General features: G+C 32.7%; 1 protein-coding gene across 6 annotated transcripts in view; it reads right to left on the bottom strand.

The window, feature by feature from the left end:
- The window catches only part of LOC118192698 (teneurin-a-like), a 1,025,489-nt gene that overhangs the window by 204,681 nt on the left and 796,402 nt on the right, over nt 1-24,406 (bottom strand). For all 6 annotated transcript variants that reach the window (XM_085809689.1, XM_085809693.1, XM_085809690.1 and 3 more), the window contains one exon: nt 10,732-10,941. In XM_085809689.1, coding sequence (XP_085665815.1) covers nt 10,732-10,941 — 210 coding nt within the window. The remainder of the gene's footprint in view (nt 1-10,731; nt 10,942-24,406) is intronic.

Genomic DNA, 24,406 nt, shown 5'->3' with positions numbered 1-24,406 from the left:
ATTGAATCAAATAAGTAAATCGAAAAAAAGTATCACAACATGTCGCTCAAAGAGGCGGCCAACTTACCTGAGGAAATTGTTCAAAAAAAAAAAAAAAATGACACAACAGTTGCAATATATGTACAAATACCGAATAAAAAGTAGATCATATGCAGCTTCGTTGCTGTTTACAAGCATACCACCCTCGCAGACGTGTTTCTGCTTGCAAAAAAAGCCGAGAGTTTCATAGAGAGGCTTAGTGATAGGAAAAGAGCTGTGGGAGATCTTTAAATCCGCTCCCGGAGGATTTTCCTTCAAAAGTGGGAAGGAATAGAGCTCATACTATCATATTGTCATCTATAAGATACTGAAGACCCATGCCAGTGACAAACGCAATCCTGCTCTGCTCGCCACAATGAAATTCTTGGACTTGTTCTTATATTATTGTTAGACAACTCAGTTAAATTCATAAGAGTTAAAAGTTAACAAGCTAGATATTAAATCATAAATAAAATATTCGATGTTTAAACCAATAATTAAAACTTTATTGCCAATACAATTACGTAATTACTAATTAAAATATTCTGATGACGTTATCTTTAACAGTAAAGCTACGCTAACATGCAGTTAGAAATTTAAACTGAATTTCTGTGTTTTTTAGAATCCAATACGAATATGCATACATACCAAATCTTTGAGCCTCAAATGAAAAAACGTGCGAAAGATAACAAAGACAAAGTAAAAATAAAGAAAATTATTTGTAACTTTATCATTCGAGATAATTTTAAAAGGAACAAAAAATAAAAAGAAAGCTCGAAAACAAACTTCCAGAAATCAGTTTTATAGTCATGATTTAAACTCACAAGAAAAGTAGAAAGGTAAGACAGGAAATGAGGAAGAATGGGGTCAAAAAATATTAAGCCGATTAAAAGTCGTAAGAGAGAAACGCAAAAGAAAACCATCACAAAAAAAGGGAAAAAAACGCTTTACGTTGAATTCAACCGCGCTGCAACAACCGCTTCCAAAGCTATTGGTTTTTTCCAGTTCATTTAGGAAAGTGCTTAAAAAAAAGACTAAAGGAGCAAAATGCGATTTCTTTTTCTTCATATCTATCTATATATATATATATTCGAAGTTTTATTAGCGAGCTCGTGGGCACTGTTTTTTCTGTTTTCATAAGAAAAAGGTGTGCGGGTGCAAAGTTTTAATACGAGACTAAACGAGCGTAAATGGTTGGAAATTTTTATCCACAAAAAGAAAAAGAAGTTTGAAAATGTGTGTGAGCTGAACTTTTTTTAAAATTATAAAGCAAATATAATATTTAAACGAATTAGCTCAATTACTTCTCTAATCATATAGTCCGTTTTGAAGAAGCAGAAAATAAGAGATTATGATTTGATGACGATCTAATTACATGTTTGAGAAAATTACTACTATGGACAAATTCCTCTATCAATTATTTAAAAATTCAGGAGAGTTCAGGCTTAAAGATCTAGAATGCTTTAGGAATATGTATGTATGTAAAATTCGAACCATGTGTTAATTGAGATTACCTTCTGTTTGAGGCAAACTGTAAAGAAAAGGAATTAAAACTATTATACAGCCACCTAATCACTTTACCTATTGCAGAAAAACTTCCGTTTCACTGGGATAGTTATTGGAAAAAATTTTAATAATCGAAATGATATTTTAAAGGGCAGGCTTGAGTAGCTACTCCACTTTCCAAAGCCTAAGTTATTTTCTAATGACATGGAAAGGCGTGAGTTTGAATTAGATTCTTGTTGTGCATTGCGTTATGTCGCTTAATAGTGAATAATTTCTAATTTCGCATGTGTATATTTAGTACTCTTAGGAAAGGTTGATCTTTAATTAAACGATAAAAGTATTTGCTCTATAAATGCTTAACATAATTTACCTCAACTGGAAACATTTAGAGGTATCTAGTAGCTATGATTTCAATGAAATAAAGCAACATTATGGAGAGTGGGATAATAAGTCTGAGGAATAATATAAAAAGAAAAGAAGGGAAGAAACCAACTGCGGAAACGGCTCTCAATCTTTTGCAGTTACAATGGAGAAAGTCTGTTGTATATGTAACTGGACGATCAGAAGAGTTAACTGAAAGGATGGTTCACACAAATTTTAAAGTCGCAGATAGGTAGATATCATGAAAAAAAATCAGGTATGAAATAAAAATGAAGAAAAAAAAAAGGTCGATATTTTAAACCAAGACAATGGAAATCCGTTAAATTCATTAAACTTCAGAATAAATTTGGATCTGATGAAATATGCAATGCAGATAAAATTGACTCGAGCTACATTAGATGGCTCTCTCAATTATAAACATAAAGTATTCGGTGAAGGGCGCCGAAACGTCAATGAAATACATAACCGTGCTATACTGTTGCAGTATGCCAGTCAGTGATAAACAAAAACTTGTTGGTTTTTGGAAAAGCTTCGGTGCTTATGTGCTAAAAGGGACTCTGTATGAATTACCATGGAATTGGGGAACTTCCAGCATTTCTGAGAAAAGGCTTATGAGACAATTAGAACAAAGTGAAAGATATTGTTCTCGGATAACGCCATATCATGTATGCGATCTGGCTTCAACCAGAAAGTCCTCCACGGAGACATCCTTTCTATTTGCAGATAGTTCTAGTGTGCTTTGCCATAATGAATTAAGCAACAACAATACTCTCATCCCAATTGTTTGAAAAAATCATCTAGAATTTATGATAATATCATGTACTTTATAGTAGCACAAGACAAAGGAATTACAGTAAAATCATGCTCCGAATTGCCACACCCGGTAATCGGTTTCCATTTTTCCATTTCGCCGACATTCCCTATCATACGTTAGTATTACTATTAAAATACTCTGAGTTATTGAAAACAAATGAAAATCTTCTTCCGAACAATGCATTAATAATGTTTTCAAAAAAACTAAATTACCAAAGGGATAGAAAATGGTAAAAAGAAATCAGTTGGAGAAGAGTTAAGTAGCGATTTATAATTAAAGTGTGCTGAATGTCTAACAATGGTTGACATAATGTAGCTATTAATGTGCTATTACTCTTACCAAGGAGCCACCCAAATGGGAAAATGGTTAGTAACTTTGACTGCCGTACCGCAGGGCTCGGATTCGAATCCGTAGAAGGCATGAATGCAGTTTGTCCGTCCTTTCAAAGGACGCCACGGTAGCCCACGTATTCGGTGCCTCCATAATAAAGGGACTACCGCTTCCGGTCTTAGCAGTAGCCAACGCCTTTAAAACGGCTAGAGCCAGCTATTGCGGAAAACATTCTTACCATCGAAACTGGTGAAGAGGTACTCAGGGATCTGAGGGATAATAATGCTGTTTACTATTTCAATTGCTGGTTAATGTTTCTCTCTCTGTCTCTGTTCAAAGTTGTAGTCAATCGCAGAGATATTAAGATCTATGATTAAAGAAAATTTAATTTTTTAATCCATCAATTTTTGCTTAAAAATCCACTTTAATTTAGATACCGTACGATTCTGAAGCTAAAAAGTATCAACATTTTACAGTAAACAATTTTGTGTAGTAAATTTATATCTTAAATTATGATTTAACTAAAACTTAATGCAATATAGCATAAATTCTTTCTAATTTTGAGCATAAAGCTAGCAGAGCCTTGAGATAGTTTGCTAAACTCATTAGATTCGCATAGTATTCCTCGTGTTCCTTCGTGGTGTAACTGGAGAGCACGGTCCGGCCAGAAATCGGAATATATGGAGCTTGAATTCCTGTGAGGGTACTACAAATTTTTTTCACGTGTCTTGCTCCGAGAAAAGCCTAATAACACTAGACACTGAAACAGCTCAAAAGTAACATACTTAACCTGACGTGGACGACAGACAAATAAAACTTTTAAAAATGACTCTAAAGGGACCATTTCTAGTTTGGATGAAAATTATTCCTTTACTTATAAACAAGTATATTTTGTTTCGTAGAATGACAGGCTCTAAGCTCGTAATTAAAATTCAAAGTTTAAGAATAATTTAGCATAAAATCGTTATAATTATAAAGACATACACAAGAATGTTTACGAAGAAATACTCAAGACTTCAAATATTTTAATATTTTGAAAAATCTTAAATTAAACCTAATGTTGTCCACGAATGAGTATTTTCTGACAACAGAACACAGATAAGCGATAACTCTGGATTATTTTTAGATTTTTTTCGATGGCATAAAGGAAGAACTGAAAGCTTATTTTGAAACATTGCAAGAGAAGGTTAACTTTTATAAGAAGTAATACAAGCAACATATAAGCTTTTTAGGTATATTTAAAAATCCATTTTTGCAGCCTAAATACTCTCGAAGAAAATGGATTTTGTAATGGATGGAAAACACGCATATGGTTGCATTACAAATGAAGAGTGCAGCTTAAATATGGATATTTGCTAAAAATCTTTTAGCTAAAGATAGACGAAAATTCAAAATAAACGTTTAGCTAAAGATATAAGAAAGGTTTCCTAGAAAACATCTATGCTGAAAGTCTTAGAAATCCACGTATATAATGCAAGAAAGTCTAGCATTAAATAAATATAAAGTCGAGATAAGCTGAGGATAAAGGCACTTGAGATCGAAAGTTAGGCATAAATAAGAGCCGACGTTAGCTGACTTCTAGTGCGCTGATGCCTGAATCATGAGGGAAGAATAAGTGTTCTAACGAAAGAAATCTAAAAGAAATCTAAGATAAGGATGGGATGATCACTGATTCCTTTGATTTAAAATCATAGTCTGATTGACTTCTTTTTAATGAGTCACGATATTCAATATTTGTTTCGCAAAGTATGTAGAGTTTTAATTTAATTATATAAAGGAAGCAAGACGTGATATTAACACATGTAACTGTACTACATTCAAAATAATGCTTACAATAAAAAACAGTGAACTTACTTTAAAGTTACTCCCTAAAAGCGTTTCATTTTCATATTTATTAACTTATTAAAATATAGGAATTTTATCATTAAGTTAGAGATAAAAATATAAGAAACCTTAAGCTGGTTTTCTGCCTGCAATGCATGCCTGCTCAGAAAGTTTAGCTTGAAAATCAGGGAAGTTTTATAATTTTACACCATTTTAAATTTATTTGATAAGGAAGTCAGTTGAGACTGGAATTTTATAACCATAGGAAGCTAAGTAATTGATACATGGCATGTGTAGTACTATGCACTATGCATTGTATGCTGCATGTTATATATTATTACATATTACATTTTGTACTGTAGTTTATATACGTGAAACATGCTCATGTTAGGTATGTATTGTTTCCTTTTATTACATTTTTATACTTAAAAAAATGATAATTAGCATTAACATGTACAAGAGGTGTGTAATAAATAATATATACTTTTTGACAACTAAAATACTTTTGCAAGCTAGAAAAGATCAGACTCGTGTTTAGACGATTTTTATTTTCTAGCAGTAAGCGTGTCATTTAAATATCGAGCAAGGTCGCCAATAAGAAAAATTTTATTTTTCCATTTTTCGATAAACATTGAGTTCCGAACAACATCTGTTTTTGATATTTAGAGAATATAAGATAACTTAAAAAAAGAAATATCATTTAGCGTTTTAAATATGTTCACACGAAACGAAACTTAAAACGTTAAATTTTCAGATATATGAGTTTACTCTATTTCATTTCAATTGTAACAACAATAAAATTTATACCATTTCTCGTTAAAGCCGTCGATTTTCTTTTATCGATGAGGTCTATGTGTTGTCCTTAGGCATAACAGAATATTGCTTTAGAATAGAAAGTTCATTTTATTATGCATGTTACAAAGCCCAATAATAAGGATGAAATTGTCTTCTAAACCTTTCATCTTTAAATTAAAAATTCATCATCATTCAGTGAATCAGCTAGCAGGAAAATAATCCTTTAAACCAGATAAAAACACCGAATGAATAATTCATTCAAACACTTCAAACAGTTACTTAGTTTTTCAGAAAATTATGCGTTATGGATAAAATCTCTCTTCACATTTAAATTCTTAGATGAAAATTAAGAAATCTCTAGAAATTATGCTAATAAAAAGACAAATGTCGAAGTTTGCAAAAGTGGAGATTTAGAGCAATTTTAGATACAAGAAGAAAACATTTGTGCTTTAATAAGCATTTTGTTATAAAGATTTACAAAGTCCTGAGATATTAATCTTTGCTTAATCATCTGCTGAACTTTTTCATGCATATGAACAAGTTTGCATCCTGATGCAAGCTTATTCTAATTGAGTATTCAAACTTTGTTTTTTCTTAAAAGTTTGAAGGAAAGTAAATGAAAAATTTAATTAAAATCAAATCATTTCCAGAAGGTAAAAAAAAAGCAAAAGAAGTGTCCCAAATTATTTTAGCTCTTACACATGCTTTTAAATTATATTCTATAACGAAGCAAACATGCTCCAAACACTTTGTTGCTTAATATAATTTTTATTCTAGTCATAAAACTGCCTAATAATAATATAATTATGTTTTTATTACGTTGTTGAACATAAATATGCCTGATAGAGTGATAACAGAGAGCGACAGAACTTTTACTGTTCTGGTTTTCAAGGCATAAGAAAAATAGTTAATCTCTGTAGCAGTACTGTAGTTTTAGAACTATTTTGAACACATTAAACAGCATCTTCTTGTCTCTAAAACATATTTACCCTTTTTCAATACTGTGTATATGCAATGAAAATTTTGTATTTGTCATAAATGATAACAACGAAACCTCGATGCTATGCGAATGATTCAGAAATGGCCAACATAACATGTCTTCATTTTTGCATAAAACATACAGAACTAAACAGGTGCAAAACTCACGTCGGCATTCCATAATTATTATATTGTTTTCATATATTCAGAGAATTGTAATTAGCAATAAAAGACAAACGGCGAACAACACTTTAGCAGAGAGGCGTGAGAAGAATGCAAAGACTAAACCTTTGATACTGCATTTAGAACAGTGAAGTTATGGTTCCTCTTTGTTTCAATTTGTTGGCGAAAAGTTTTTGTTTGCAATTTTTTATTACTATCGAATAAAAGATATTTCTTTCACTTTTGCTGTTTGTAAATTCGTAATTAATTCCTTTTGAAACGATGCACTTGAGAATGATTTTCCGCGATAATTTACTGGGATGCACTAATAAACCAATTATATTTTAGGATAGAAAATATAAACAACTAAATTGAAACTGAAACTCAAAGAAAAGCTCATAAATGTAGAATTTGATCTTACACATTCTTTATCTTTATTAACCTTTTAATGTCATGCCCGAGATTATCTCGGGCACAGCACTGGTGTTCGAAAATGTCACGCCCGAGTATTTTTCGGGGTATTTTTTTTTTTTTTTGAGTGCATCGTATTGTCATACCCGAATATATATCGGGAGATGTTTATTTCGGCTACATTTGGTTTTTCCAATAAAAAAATTTGACAATTTGTGTACCCAAATCATCAAAATAACTTGACAGATAAAGGGTTAAGCAGAAACGGTACATTTATGTTTCGCTTCTTTATAAATTCTTTGCCAAATTAGTCAAAGAAAGTATGTATGCACGTCTTTAAATCTGACAGAAAGTGTATGGATTTGCATGATTTTTTAAAATGCATCGAAATAGTGACAAGAAGGCGATATTTAGAGGAAATATGATTAGAAACATGATTAATTGCAGCTTAAAATAATTGTATATTTACTCTTAGATATTCACTTTAAAATGATTGTTTATGAAACGTTAGCTTTATATTTAGCACATAAATTTCATGTTACAAATAACTGCTATTAAAAAAACAATTTTTTTACGTTATAGATTAACTTATTTTAGAAATCAAAATCTGCCTTCTTTTTATGAAAAGCTAAAATTCAGTAATCACCAAAATTTTAAGAAACTTTCTGAGCAGTTATAGAAAATCACGTCTGTCTAATAAACATGCTAAAAATGTACTCTGAGGACAATAAAAGCGGACAATCTCAAATGTTATATTTCAGTTCATGCATTCAACTTGCTAATAGGAAACTTGACATCCTTTTACGACCAAAATGCATTGATAATGGCAAGTCACGCTGATAAAGAAGATCGTCGATCATCTCCGAAAGCAATCAATTCCATTCATCAGTGGGGGTAGATTTGAGCTCATGGTAGATTGGGGAGGGCTTGAACGGCATACGATTTTCTACTGCACCGAGTGCAAATGACGAGGTCTGGGAAGCCAATCAGTATCTTTACTCTTGAATCGATATTTTACTCTTGAAGAAATTGTTGACAACATGGGTAGTAGACGGGCGAACTACCCACGAAGGGAATAAAAATGGCATATAGTAATCCCTAGGGTATACCAGACTTCGCAATCAAGGATCCTATTTCTTGTGTTAAGCAATGAAATGCTAAGTGATGATGCTATGTGTTGGAGAATTAAATATTTAGCAGCGAAAATACTGTTTACAAGTGCCTGACATTGCCTTAGATTAAGAGTTTCCAGCGAGATCGGTATGAACCCCTCTGGCGGTCGATGAAATTGTAAAGAAGGTTAATGATGATGAGGGAGCCGATTAGGAGTCGACAGTTAAATATGCACCAGCAATTGATCAGCATATCTTGTTGATTAGAAAAATTTAATTAATAAAATTGGTAATTAATTGCTTATTGATGTAAATGTGTTTCATATAGTAAAGGGGAAAAAATCATACAAAATAAATATAAGGGAAAATACATTTAAGTTACTTAATTTCTTTAATATGTGAAATTTTCATAGAGTGCAGTATAAAAAGAGTAAAACGCAAGAACTCAATGAAAAACAATAAAAAATAAGAAGAAAGCAAAACTAGAATGGAAAACAAGAAACAGGTTGAATAATTTGGAACGAGGTGATTTAAAAAACTAAATAAAAGAGTTTTATACCAAATGTTAAAAGCTTTGCATCAATGCATCAAGAGCGTCCATCACATTAATTAAAATTGAAATTTTGTTCAATTAAAATCTGTGATTTCTGTTTCTGAAACTTGTTTATATTTGTAAAATTTAAAGTAATAAGAAAACCAGAAAATAATAATAATAATAATTAAACGTAAATCTAATAAACCATTTTGTTCATATTGCTAATCTAATAGTTATGTTTATGTTATTTATGCGCAATTATTTGCGTTATGATTTTGTGATATTCTGTATAGTCTTGAGAAAATATAAAGGGGGCAATGAAAAAAAACGAATTCTTTTAAAAGAGGTAGGTGCAGGAAAAAGTTTGTTAATCCGTGCTTTAGTTAATGTCGTTACCCTTATAAGTGTAAAATGTGTTTCACTTGTTTATGTAGTAGGGAATCTGATTACAAAAATCTCTTTCTGTAATTGTGAAGTCGATGCCTTTAAAACGCTGATCAATTTTTCATTCTTTTATTCCTTAATAGCTCTCTTCACTACTGCTTAAACGTGTTTTCTTGGAGTTTTGAATAAGAATCAGAATTTTCTTTCAATAAATATCTGCTATATTATGTTCGATACAATGTTTTCATCAGGGCAATTGTTTTAGTGATTGTGGGAAGCTGCAAAGAATGTTGTTAGAAACTAATTTCTTTTGACGATTAAGAGCAATTTAAAATAATATTTTGAGCCCTAAACTGTTCAGAAATCATTTTTATAACACTTATACCATTACCTTACTTATAATATAGTCTCTTGGCATATAAAGCTTGTAATTAACCTGTTTCTATATTTATTACACTAAATGTTACTGACTTTAAACACATATTTTCTTGGAAGTTTCAAATTTTAATATTTAAAATTTATTGCTGAATGCAGTAGATGTGTTCCTTTGTTACAAAATGTCGCTGAAAGGTCATGTCACATGCAGAAAAATTGCAATAATTGAATTTGGTTGTTAGAAGACGTAAACGTATTCTTTACAGAAGACATATATGAAATAACATGCGGGGCAGCACAATTCCTGTTGTAGTGCAAACGTATTTTAAGCATTTTGAACGGGCCCACCAGCGGCCGAGCGTTAAAGTCGCTGAACACTGGTAGTTCGGTCCGAGGTTCGAATCCCGCGAACGGGCTGGCTGCATGGGCGTTTTCGTGGTTTTCCCCATGTGTAACGTGTATACGAGCCAGTTCCCTTACAAAGTCCTCCACGAAGGCATCCCTCCCCTTAGGCAGATAGCCCCCGAGGCTTTGCCATAATCACACACACACACACATTTTGAACGGAGAGCATTTAAGCTGTTTAAAATCTTGGGTTATATTATTCCGAGGCAGAACCCTGCCAGGCTATAAACCCTTTATTTTTTCAAATTTCTCGCACATTAATCCTACTATTTTCTTTTATCAAGATGAATTTATGGAATCTAAGTTTTCAGTAGTTTAAACTATCTTAAGCTGCACGATGGCTGTTCCGTGATTTTATTGGTACTAATACAGGTTGTCGCTCACTAAGCATCCAACTTATTATGATTTATTCTTAATGGGACTTGAATGCTTTATGTTGGTAACTGTCCGTAGTTTGGTGACGTAATTTAGCATATATAGAGTGAACTTTGCCATATTTTGATGACTTGACGTACTCAGACTCTCGTTTTGAGTGAGTGAGATTAAGTACCTCATATCGTAAGGCAAAATAACTGGTGATCGATAGTTGCTATGAATGTTTAAAGGGCAGATACAATTTACTAATTTTTTACAAATAATTTCAAAGTATTTACCTGGCTTATGAAAAAAAAATCTTACAGTTATATGTTGCTATTACTTACCTTTAGAGCAGTCAGCTCCTGTCCAGTGATCAAAACAGATACATTGTTCTGTATCCAGATCAAAAACACCGTGCGAAGAACAGTCTGGAAAACATCGACTGAGTCTGCCATCAGCTTCACTGCAATTAATACCCCGCCATCCAATTTTGCATAGACATTGACCTTTCACGCATGCTCCATGTCCTGAGCACGTTGAATCCAAGCAGTCCACTGTAAAACAAGCATAAGGTACATAAGCTATATATTAAAAGACACATATGCAGTATTCATAACTCTACGAATACGTTCGTATGCTTATTCATCACAATACAAAAGTGTAAATAGTCATCACAATACAAAAGTGTTAATAGTCATCACAATACAAAAGTGTAAATATTCATCACAATACAAAAGTGAAAGTATTCATCACAATACAAAAGTGTTCACTAACGTTTAAACAGACTTTAATTATTGCAATCTTGCAAAAGTTAAGTTACTTCAACATTTTCCAAATCGAAACTATAATAATACAGCAAATAAATAATATCATTATAATTTTTAATTTATTGTGAATGCTTTATTTTTGTAAATGGGCACAGATAAATAGTTAAAGGACTACTGGTAATTTTATTTCTTCTAATAGTAATACGTTTATTCTAAGGCTGTTTTTAAACGCTATATACTATCTTTCATTAACTCGAAATTCTATATTAATGTTTTTTTGTAAGCTTATTGATATATTCATAAATTGCAGTAGAGTATGCTGAGCATATTGTCTGCAATTGTATAAAACGTTGGTAAACAAAATCAAAACACAACTTGGACGTTTCTTCATCAAATCTTAGTTATCCTTTTTTGAATGCTGAAATGCAGTTTCAGTAGAGATAACTAATGATTTCAAAATACATATTCTTTTCCATGGGCGCTTTAAAATTTGTTTTCTAAACTCTTCTACAATAAGTAGTGTCGCTAGTAAGGCAACCGTAAATCATCCTTATAGACTAAATACTGCCCTCTGTATCCTACAAATTTATATTTCATCATCATAAAACGCATATATTTAAATACTGAAATGTTTTAATATAAGTTCATCATCACCTTTTAAGATATTTTCAAAGTATGGAAATGAAATTTGCTTTAGAAAAATAAAGTCTTGAATATATTTCACGTATTTTATGTTGTTGTTGTTGTTGCTTATGCTCATTTGTCTGACTTACTCAGCCAAGCCCACCAAATACCTCGTGGGAAGGAGCGCTAGAATACGCCTGCCATTGGCAACAGCCTTGAGCACCATTCAGGTGGCAGTGCGATTTTACTCAGTTTCGCCCCTAATTTTGATGGAGAGTTTGGACTAATTTTGTCCGAGGGTCTCCGACCCCTCTCCCCTTCCACCAAACCACACGAGAGGACTTTTGGCTCGCTGCATATTTAAAGTACCACCATGCCTCACCAACACTATACATTTACAAACATCCATGCCCTCTCCGGGCCCTTCGACACAAAATCAGCGCTCAGCGCTGCTAACCATCATACCGGTTGGGAGGCGCTTATGTTATTGAAGTCACAAATGCGTCGTAACGTAGCCGCACATTTTATTTAAGTAAATAATATTTTATTGAGGTGATTACGTAGGTTTTATGAATGTAGCTATCTCATACATTATTTCTATATTATGCTTCCAGGAGCTAGTTAGCTTTAATTAATCTGAATTTCTACACATTACTACATTTTTTACATATGCATGAGATCCAGTTTTGCATATAACACTTATACCTTATGGGTTAGATAGCACAATTTTATAATGGTTAAGCTGACTAAGGCTAACTACCTGAAGTAAATGTTACCTTTGTGGAAGACTTTATCTCAGATTTCTAATCTCGTATTCATGTTACACATGGCGAAAACCACGAAAGTTCCCATCTAGGGAACCCGTTAACCAGATCGAACTACCAGTGTTCAGTGATTTTATCTGCTCGGCCACTGCTGTGCTGGAATTTCTGATGGAAGCTAGCTTGTATTCATGTTATCACAAAAACACGCAGCCCGCCTGTTCACCGGGATTCGAGAACATACAGAAATTCAGTGCTCGGCGGTTATATGTATTCCGACAACTAACCGGCGAATAAGTGAGCAAAGCAAGTTTTTATCCTTAAACGCGATTTTTAGTTAACAAACCACCGTGCAGATGTATTTTGATAAAAAAATTGTAATACATAATCATTAATTATCGTTTTATGCAATAATGATTAATTATTATTACTTTCATCACAGTTTTCGATATTTGCACAATTTTCTATTTTATTCGAAAGAAAAGAGAATGCATTCTTAAACACACTCATACATTTTTTGATGTGTTGTTTATACATTCAGGAAATTTTTATATAAAAATTAAGATAACATATTACTCAAACTAAGCTGTATTTTAAGTAATACCAAAATTGTTGGCACCGAAAATTCAATATTTTTGCTTAAGCGAAAGAAATATATTTTACTATCCACACATTGTATATTTTAATGACAATGAAAGAGTAAGTGACGTATTATTTCGAGAATATAGAAACATAGTTAGTATTTCGTTGAGGGAAGATATGGGTTATATTTCTTTCCTTAAGATTTGCATTTTCAAGGATCTTGAGCATTTTTGAAAAACCTCAATATGAGGTGATGTTGAAAAGTTGCTTTTCAAATAATTGTGATTTAGATACATTTTATTTTCGCTTGTTATCTTAAATAAAGGGATTAAATTTTTCTCGTTGCGGAGGCACTAAGAGTCATTTATTTCTTTTATATTTCTTATTTACGAACTTCAGCATATTCTACCTTTTAACGAAAACGAAAAGTGAATCTTTTGCGAAAGCCTACCATTAGTAAAGTCATGATAAAGGGGGAATAAGAAAGGGGAACAATGTATATATACATATATATAAAGGACATTAGAAAAATTCACAAATTCTGCAATAATTTGAGATACACAGGAAAATCTGTGTTTAAAAATTTAAAAAAAAGTACTTAAATCGCCGGTTGCAAATATGAAATAGAAACTTTTAGCAAAAGTATTCGGATTAAAAACAGCAAAAACTGTTTGCAGTCGTTGAATGACTTCCTTTCGGGGGGTTAAGATGAAGGGGGTATTCACTTGAATGAAAACAACCGACGGAAATTTATCGTTATTAAAGAAAAGGCAAATAAAATATTCTTAAAAATATTTAAAAAAAGTTTCAGGTAGAAGGATTTAAGATGCTTAGCCGTAAAATTTTTACATAAAAGCTGAATTACGAAGAAGTTTTTTTTCCCTTCCATCCAAAGAAAAACTTAAAGGAGCCCTTTTTTTGGTTGGCTTAAGTAAGAGAGAAAATTTTCCAATACGTTCATATACGAGCCTCTTTTTCTTAAAAAATCACACCTGCTTACTTCGTTTATTTTAATCAAATAGAAAAAGTTTAAAAAGAACCTCTTTTTATATGGCCAGTTGCGCGTTGAAAAAGTAGCAACCAAACTACATCGCTATGAAAGAACAAATACGTTTTGACTTTTAGTATGAAATAACAGTATGGCCTTTTTTTATTGCTTTCCTCGCTTCACCTTTATGAAATAAATTTATTACAACAACAATAACTTTTTTCTTTATTAAAAAGAGCTCCAGATATGCTATTATTCTGCTGATCTATAAGCAGCTAGAAGCAATTATTGACATATCAGTTTAATTACCTTTTTTTACATTAATCGTTTAATCAATACTAAAGGCATACTATTTAAGTGAAATTTCGTTGCTGACTTTTCATTTTACTTTGCTAAGGACGTCGCTTGTCTACATGGAAAATGTACGTATTAGCTAGTTATGTTACGTTGACGGTTTTAATTGCCTGTCCTTGCCAAGAATATATTTCTAGGAACTGTTAAAGTTTATCACGTAATTGCTGCTATATGGCTAAGCTGTTCACTTTTGCAATGTTGTACGGTGGTACAGCAAAGAGAGGAAAAAAGTGGGATGGTGGGGCATTTAAGTTGCAGCAAAGAGGGAAAAAAATAGCAAGTATAAACAACATTGAGCATGAAGCTAAACACCGATAACACAGTCGCGGTTCTACAACCCATCATAAAGGTGACGCCATATTTATGCAAGTACCCCATCAGTAGATGAGAGTTAAGAATACTGAAAACTGGTAGTTCTACCCCGGTTTGAATCCAGGCGAAAGAGCTTGCTGCATGTTTGGTGTTCGTAATTTTCCTCATATGCAATGCTAAGACAAGCCAGTTTTTCTTACAAAGTCACCCAAAAAGGCATCCCACACTTTAGGCAGCTTGTGTGCTTTGCTATATTAAAATAATCTAACCGACCTTTAATGCAAGTCGGCTCTTGTTAAACGCATTGTACACTGGTAGTTCGATCCAGTTTCGAATACCGACAAATGGGTTAACTGCGTATATGGTTTTGTGGTTTTCTCCATATGTAAAGTAAATAAGAACGAGTTTTCGTCGCAATGTCTTCCACAAACGCTCCTCTCTTTAAGTTCATAGCCCCCGTATGCTTTGCGATAATCAATTAAACATCAGAGCAAAAATCCTAAATGTTAAGAAAATTAATGAAACATTAGTAGTTTTAAAAGACTTTAAATATGCCTGTCTATTACGCATGTATTCGAAAACGAATGTAGAGTTCAAAATCAGACAAAAATTCTGCCATAGTTTGGCGTAAATTCCAAAGAAAACTCTATCGATTCCTATAGAATAATTTGATAAAAATTGCAGTAAAATATGTTATTACTAATTTCCCAAAAGATTTAAATTTAAATCCAGAAATGATTTAGAAATAAAAAATATGCCAAGTTAGTAATAAATTTCGATCAAAAATACGAGATGAAAACAAATTGAAATAGAAGATACTTATTTATTATCACAACCACTTTAGTTGAACTGGCCAAATTCTTAGAATGTGCCAAATGCTGGTAATCATTCTCATAACATTCCTTCAGCAAAGCAACGTCGCCATTTTTGTACGAGTTCTTTTTGTTGTATTCCAAGTTCTAATAGTTTATGTAAGCAAATTGTGATATTTTTTACCTTAACCGCGATTTTTAATATGCGCTTCTGGAATTTACTAGTAATGAAGAAGCTGTGGTAAATTTTCTACAGGAATACAGAATTTTGCGGCAAAAGTGCTAAAGGAAATAATGATGAAAATCGTTTGGTGGATAGACGGTGCGCGATAGTGAGTTTATGTAAATATTTGATTTTTTTTTATGGAAAACAAATCGCTGTGTACATGGAGAGAAGAACAGCTTAAGATGAACTTAAGAAGGATTTCACAAAACATATAAACGTTTTCTTTTTAATGTTAATGTTTTTTCGTCATCTTGCTTTAGCAACTTTTACTTTTTCATCTGAAACAAATCGCCAAATTTTGCCAAGCTAGTTGTGTAAATACATAAGGACCAAAATAGATTTGAAAATTAATTAAATTGTATGATTTCCCCTATTTGCGCCGAGAGCATGAGGCAGTTTTGTTAGAAATGTTCCTTTCCTTAGGCATATAGTTGTAGCGTGCTTTGCCATAATTAAATAACTCAATCGAAGATATAACCGCAAATTATAAATTCTAATGAAGTTTCAGTTTTTATTAATAAATATTCTTTAAATGGGGTACTTCCTTAAAAAATCGAGAAAACTCACATTTAGGAAAGAAATATAAAAGTCCCATTTGAGTCAGCAAAATAAGCTCCGCAATAACTCCGCCCTCCCACAGAAAGAGAGCAAAGCTTATAATCTAGAATCAATAGCCTTCAACCAGTTCACCAGCCAACCAACTAATCACATGTCTGACCAAATCCGGTAAAAGTAGCCAGCGTACATTCCATTCTGAACCGTATAAGATCCGAACTGTCATCGTTTGGACATTCCCGAAGACAAGCTGAAAGGACACCCATGACAGCATTTCTTTGCTCAACGTGAGGCGTTTTCGATATATTCGGTGGTTTTAGTCGTTCTGAACCTCCTACTGTCATGAATAGGACACGAGGCTGTCTCAGAAATTAGAAACATTGACATTTTGTGCAGTTCGATGTATTTACTGAATAAATAAGATAACTTTATGTTTTTACCCTGACATTATGTACGTGCACACACACATATACATACGAACATATGCAGAATGTTATCAAAGAAGATGCGAATAAAAGAACCTTAATTCCTCTAGTGACTATAAAAAATTAAGGAAAGAAAATTAAATCGAATAATAAAGTATTGAATAGTTATTAAATCATTTCACTGCATGCTCTATTCTGATATATCACTTGAGTGAGATGTGTTTTCTAAATTTAGCATATCTTGGCATTTCAGGAGTTTGCTGCATACTTAACTAATTGTTTAGAGAAAGAAGTAGTCATATATACTCGACAATAACAGTTCTTAAACTTTTACGAGTTCGAAGAACATTTTCGTGTGATGTGTGGGCATTTCGCCGGGATAAAAATCTTTGGCTTCATACAAAGGAAGAAAATTTCATATACGCAAACTATCTATGTTTCATTCCACAGGTTATTACGGTCTAAAGGTAAATTTAAGACAGTTGCGAAACCTAGCTTGAAACGTAAGCTGCAAATAAAAATTCTTCATTAAACATAAATTACATTTATTGTTATTTCTTGCAGAAAGCATGATGTTGTTTTATTGCCATTATATGTGCAGTATGATTCAATGATTAGAAAGTTTATGCGCAGCTCTGTGTTAACATTGAACCAGTTCTGGGATATACACCTTTTTAGGCCTTTTGTGCATATATATATATGTACATATACACTTATATGCAAATATGGCCATGGTAAGATATATGTACACTGCGAATAAAAAAGGGGGGCAGTTCTGTATCTCCTGTTCTGCTGGGCCAATTGACGAAATTCATCTTCCGTTTTTCATGTCTCGAAAGCGCGACTTAGGATATGGATTACATTTATATATAGCATTGTTTTAATATAGGTATTCTGACGCAAGTCGGACGTTTTCTGTAATGACATACCAAATTTTTTCCATATTTCGATTCCAGACTCACATCATGTCAAACTGCTAAGTTTTGCAAAAATCGTGCGAGTAATTTTTAAAACATTAGCTCTCAAAATTTTAGCTCCTCAACGTTAATTGAACTTGATATGTACTTATTAATACCTCTTTTTTATTACGCTTACTTGATTCCTTCTTCAAGAATTCGAAATTTAGGCTTAATCCAAATATAATTAGCAGATTTTTATGATTTATTTTTAAAATTTGTATTTTTAAATATTTTTTATACATTTTTTAAAAACATTTTTGTATAATTTTGTAACACCTATAAAATTTTTAACATCGTCTTAAAGTAGATGTATTTTTAGCCACACCTGCAAAACATTAGAGTTTTTTATTCAAAATTTCCTAAGATATACGTGAATTTATTTATTGGCGTGTTTTGAAATTCGGCATATTCGTTATAAGTAATAATAACGCCCAATATGGTTTTATGCACCTTTTTAAAATTATTTGAAAATAATGAACATGACCTTTTTTCCGCTCGTATGGAATGAAATAAAATGAAAAGAAAATGGGTTGCTGTAAATTAAGAAGTTCGCCAAGTGAATTATTCTCGGCACAAACAGAAAAAAAAAATACCCCAAGATAAATTTTTTAATTTCTCCGTAAATTTCGCACCAAATTTTACAAAATATAGTATTTAGGCATAATTTGAGTCGTAGAATTGAAATATGGAAAACAATTGGCATGTCATTAAAGAAAAAGTCCGATTTTGCGTCAAAATACCTATATTAGAACAATGCTATATATAAATCTATTGCATATATCTTAGTCGCGCTTTCGAGACATGAGAAATGCAAGTTGAATTTCGTCAATTGGCTCAGTAGAACGGGAGATATAGAATTGTTCCTTTTCTTTTTATGCGCAGTGTACACACACACACACACACACACACACATATATATATATATATATATTTGTAATAATAAAATTCCATAATCAAGAATATACTTGAAATTCTAACTGTATGTTCTTTTCATTTTTAATGGCGACGTTCTCTTATTTGAAAGTACGTGGAATTAAATCCACAGCCCCCTAGTCAAGTTGTTTTTCACGCCTTTTCTACACGTACAGTTTTAGAATGTTCTGGAAATATTTAAAGCGAACTGGATTGGTTGACAAGGCTGACGTCATTTCTTGGAAGCTCCGCCTTTCCAGAGGCTATAAAATGACTCGCAAAAGGAATATCGGGGCTTTTTCTTAAATGTCACGATGCAGTAAACTTCATACAAAAAGTTATTAGTAATTCTCTTATTTACTCCGGATATCTGATTTTTGTAACTACTATTTTCTCCTGAATAATAAATAATGGATCCTGTTTTTTAAACTTATCGTCTGATTATTTAAGCTACGACTACATTTATGATTCTTCAGCATTCTATTTATTCCGGATAAAAGCTGGTACATCACATGTATATACATTTTTATACATGCAACATTTTTCTGGTCTTATCTATATATTTATACGCAAAGCTAAAAAGAAAACATTTTGCACAAAATATTGTTCAGAGCAGAAACCATTGTTTGAGAGCTTTCTCTACCAGTTTTGTGTATAGATTCTTAATACAAACAAATATGTTTTCCTTTAAGAGAATTTTCTGTGAAATTATATTTGCTGGAAGATTATGAATGCTACAGTGCTGTATTTGAAGCCAAACTTAAGGAGGTTATGATGCTACTCAAAAGCAAAATTCAATAATTAGCAATACATCAAAATTTTCGTTCACAAGTTAACTAAAATTTGAGGTGTTATGATGATACTTGAAAACAAGTTACATAGAACCGTCGCATAATGATTCCAAAAGCTGACCCTAAATTAAACAAAGGTTTTGATCTATTGATTTTTTTCACACAGAAGCTGTTCCTTGTTATGAACAATTTTATTGTCAAGACATTAAATAACAAATAAAATTTTACTTTGCAACTTTTATTATTCATTCTTTTGTTTAAGCTGATGAAATCCTCCAATCTTGCCTACATTTTCACTTTGTTTTCATTAAGCAAGAAGGAACTCGGCAAATGAAAGTATCGGAATTATTTCTCATTCGTTAGACATTACTCACTAGTGATGTCTTACTTCAATAAAATATATTCAGTATATTTTCTCCTCAATAAATCATCATTTCGGGAAACATTTAGAAGAAAAGTTTTATTATATACGTTTCCGTAAAAAACAGGCCCACCAGCGGCCGAGCGGTAAGCGGCTTTAGGCAGATAGCCCTCGAGGCTTTGCCATAATCGCACACACACACACACACCCGTAAAAAACAGGCTATACTTTTCGCCACTAAAGAATCTGGAAAGAAACTGCTGGTAACTAGCAATTTCATCTGGTTAAAGGTTAAACTTTATAAACGAATGATCATGTTTAAGGATAAATTGATTACGAAAAGCAAGCTAAGATCTTGTCTCGGAGAACTGCCTTGAGAAGGACAGGAAAAAAAAGCAAGGAAGGCTACCTTAATCTAATTTCAGACTATAACTCTATAAGCTTCCATAAAGGTTAAAATTATTGAACACTTGTTTATTTATTATATTCATTAAGTATTTTTGTTAATTTGCCATTCTCATGTCTTCATCGTCAAGTTCTGTGTTCTTGGTACGTATGCAGCAAGATGCGAAAAACTGCGCCGAGTTATTCTCTATACCTTGCACACAAATTATGTTTTATACTGTAAATTGTAGCACTTTAGTGTAAAATAAGTGAGATTCAGCAGCATTTGGTATTAATCGTTTAGATAGACATCCTTTGCCAGAAAAGTTCCAGGACAATTTTTTTTTTATTTCTTACTTTGAGTACTTAAAAGGAACAAATGTTGTTTTTATGTCACCTGGTATGTATTCTTACTTGCCATGACCTTGTTTCCACGCAAACGTACTAGGTGGTATGATTGTGCTTAACAATAGTGTTCGGATTGTTGTCGCATTTGTTAATGTGACACAATGGATGCTTATTGTGAGCAAAGAGTGAACAGTAAGTTCTGTGTTAAGCTCCGGAAAACCCTAGTGAAACGTGGAACATGATTAAACAAGCATATGAGGGCGAGGCACTTTTAAGAAGTCGTGTTTTCGAGTGGCATAAAAGATTCCTTGAAGGCAGAGATTCAGTGCAAGAGGATCCCAGAGATGATACCGATGCGTGGAACGTGTAAAGTAGTTAATGTAAGAAGACCGTCGTGTAACTATGCGTATGATATTAGAAGAACTGAATTTTAATCGTGATGTGTGTCATAAGATTTTACGCGAAGATTTAGGGAAACGGAAACTTAAGGAAAGAATCGTCCCTCACTCACTAATAGATGAACAGAAAGAGGAAAGGAGAAGAATTTCTGCTAAACTATCGGATAGAGCCAGACGTGATCCCACACTTGTGTCAAAGATTATTGGGATTTTTACTTGGCTCCGTGGGTGAAAAGGTGACTGAAAGGAAAGCTTCATCAAGATTATTGCAGACATCTAACGGGTTGCGACACATGAGCTTGCAAGCATCGCAGTTGAAGATTTTCTGCTTGATTTCAAGACCTCCAGAAACGTTGGCAGTTGTGTATAGATAGCCAAGAGGACTACTTTGATAGAAGCTAAGATGATTGCTTGTTAAATGCAATTTTCTATTTTTTAAGACCTTTGTCCTCGAACTTTTCTGACAAAGGATGTATATTCAGATACTTAAACATAGGTAAATAATTTTTATTTATTTGCGTTATGTCAATGTTATAAAGGTATTTTCTTTAAAAAGAATTTCCTGCCAAATACTTAAGGAGAGGCTACGGGAGTTACAGTAAGGTATCTGAAGCTCCTAAAAAGCTTTTGGATACTGATTATAACCCTATTTTCAACATTCAGTTGCAGAGGTTTTGACCTATTTTCGGATACGCACGTGACAATATCCAACACACTCATGCGCATACCACAGACCTGTATGAGTATACATGGATTTATACAGTTTTATTTAATCCACCGGATGTATATGTAAATATTGACCTTATAGAATTTTTTTTTTTTCACGAAATGTCTCATTTTTAGTAGAATGTTTCGTTTTATTATTTATGAAAAGAGGAGTGCTTATGAACCGTAAAGATAATCAAATAAAGATTCTTTCTTTTTTTTTCTTTAAATTCACGTAGTTATCAATTAGTTGGCAACTTTTCTTCGGGCTTCTGATAATCAGAAAGGACCAGATGTTGTTCTAAGGACACCAAAATCACTTTGGACTGAATAATGCACAGAAATTAAAGAATTTGGGTATTGTTCTAGTATTATCGGGACCGGAATCAGAAATACACGAATGTATGCACGTGTGTATACATATGGTGTGTGTGTGTATGTATATACATATATACATTTGTCTTACATATATACATACATACATTTGTCTTACATATATACATACATACATTTGTCTTACATATATACATACATACATGAATACATACATTTCTGAATCCGGTCCTGATAACAGAACAGTATCTCCTTTTGTAGCTTGTAGTAACACGTTGCATATTCAGTAGTGTTTTTCGTATAACAAATTCAATGCAACGAAAGGTTCATTCGGAAGCAATACCATATATATTTCGTATTTAAAAATTTATTTCAATTCAACATCAGAACTTCGTATTTTATGCGAATTTTAAGAATTCTGTTTGTAAAACTCCCAGCATTTTTACTAGCAAGACGAAAATACAAATATTTTACTTTTCTGCTACTGTACAGAATACGGGATATACTTATTATACCACTGATACGCTCATTCACTAGTAAATGCCCTTTTTTGTAAACTATTGTTAAGTACCAGTACGTGAATTTACACTTATATAACATAACGCTGAAATGTGTTACACAAGATTAGTAGTATAAAAGCGAAAAATATTTTAAAATATTTAAATTAATTTTTTAACAGGCAAAATATTGGCATCTATTTCAGTTTATATTACTAACATTATTACTACTAAAATTAACATAACACAATTAAATTACTACCTAAATATACAATGTAGATAACTTCCATAGTGGCAAAATTCGGTTCCCTTTGATGTACTGCTCGCTGTAATTTTATTGATCGTTGTGCATAAAACCTGTACAACGCATGGACATCCAGCATTCTTTTTAATTACTTTTAGAGAAAACTGTTATAAAAATAAAGAACGTAACAAAAAATATGGCGGATTCTTCAAGTTTGGCTTTGTTTCTGAAAACTTTCCTGAAACTTCCAGGAATTCTTCGGAAATATTTTTTCCCCTCGCAGCTCTCATTTTCCGGAGCTATGAGGTTACAGAGAATGTTAGAAAGGCTTAAGTAGTTTTTTGCTATTTAGCTTTCTTTTATTTTTCCGCTAATAGACTGCCTGCGGGATCTAAGATTCTCAAATTATATTAGAAAGTGTGTAATTACAGGCATTATTTCTGTAATATGTGTGCGTTATCAAGTTCAAACGTAAACAGGTATATATACTTAGTATATGCGAATCATTCTTCTGAAAGAATTTGAGCTAGCAAGCGTATAGGTAACTATATATTAAGTGGCAGGGTGATCTTTCTAGCTGCTGTCAGAAGAAAGTAGATAGTAAGTTTATAAGGCTAACTTCTTTTGACTTAACTTAATCTAAATACTAGTCTGAGCTTCAAGTGCGCTTGAGGAATTTTTTTCAACCTTTTACTAATAATACCAGAGCATTAAATCAATACCTCAGAAATACAAACTAAAGAGCTGAAATGAAGTATCGGGACATTTTGGTAGCTAGGTTGTACAGACATTAAATGTTTCTGAAGCAGGAGACATGAAAAATGAGCAATGCCCTCGCTGGGACTCGAACCTGGATCTCTCGAATATACGCCGAGTGTGCTACCGTTACACCACGAAGGCATGCTGGAAGGAGAGAGAAAATATATACTCCCCCCTTCCAGTGGGCAACTGGGGATTAGGGGACCCAATTGCCAAATCCTGGCGGTGACGACCACATTTTAGTTCGGCCCCACTCTACAGTCATTAGGGTTTTTTGGTGCTTGAGGTGGGAAAAGTTAGCAGTGCCCTCGCCGGGAGTCGAACCTTGGACTTGTATATCCGCAACCTTCTTTCCTTTATTAAATAATGATAATAATTTGGCAACCTTATTTTTTTAACTCGAATCAGTGTGATTGTATGCTATTTCTCTCTCGATCATATGCTCTCTGTTTTTTATTACTATTTCCTATTCTGAAAAGTTTTTTTAAACGCTGAAAACAGAATCCTTCTCATTTTCATTACGTTTGAGTATAGGTTAAATCGCATAAAGAAAAATCTCCAGTAGTGTAGCGGAATGTAATGAAAGTAATGAAGCAAAGTTATTTATAAGCTGACATGTATCTCTTCCATGAATATTACTAGCATCATGTGTGTGGGAAGTTGAAATTACTTAATTTTTGACACATTAACTTCCTTTTTACCTTTATTGAAAAGAGAATAACCACACAAGACAAACTGATGTTGTTATACTAACCAAGGGAAAGGGAGCAAAGGCTAAACCTAATTTTTTATCTTAGAAACTATTTAAAAAAACCCATTAAGAACTACAACATATATATTTCGGAATAAGTCTTCATTAGATGGTCTAGTAGAAATCCCGGGCGCGAGTTCGAATCCCGTGGTTGCTCGTGGGTGTAGTTTC

The sequence above is a fragment of the Stegodyphus dumicola genome, chromosome X2, assembly GCF_044657685.1.
Source record: "Stegodyphus dumicola isolate Sdum_Otavi_A_Nest chromosome X2, ASM4465768v1".
Lineage (NCBI taxonomy): Eukaryota > Metazoa > Arthropoda > Arachnida > Araneae > Eresidae > Stegodyphus > Stegodyphus dumicola.
This window is presented reverse-complemented; position numbering and strand designations above follow the sequence as displayed.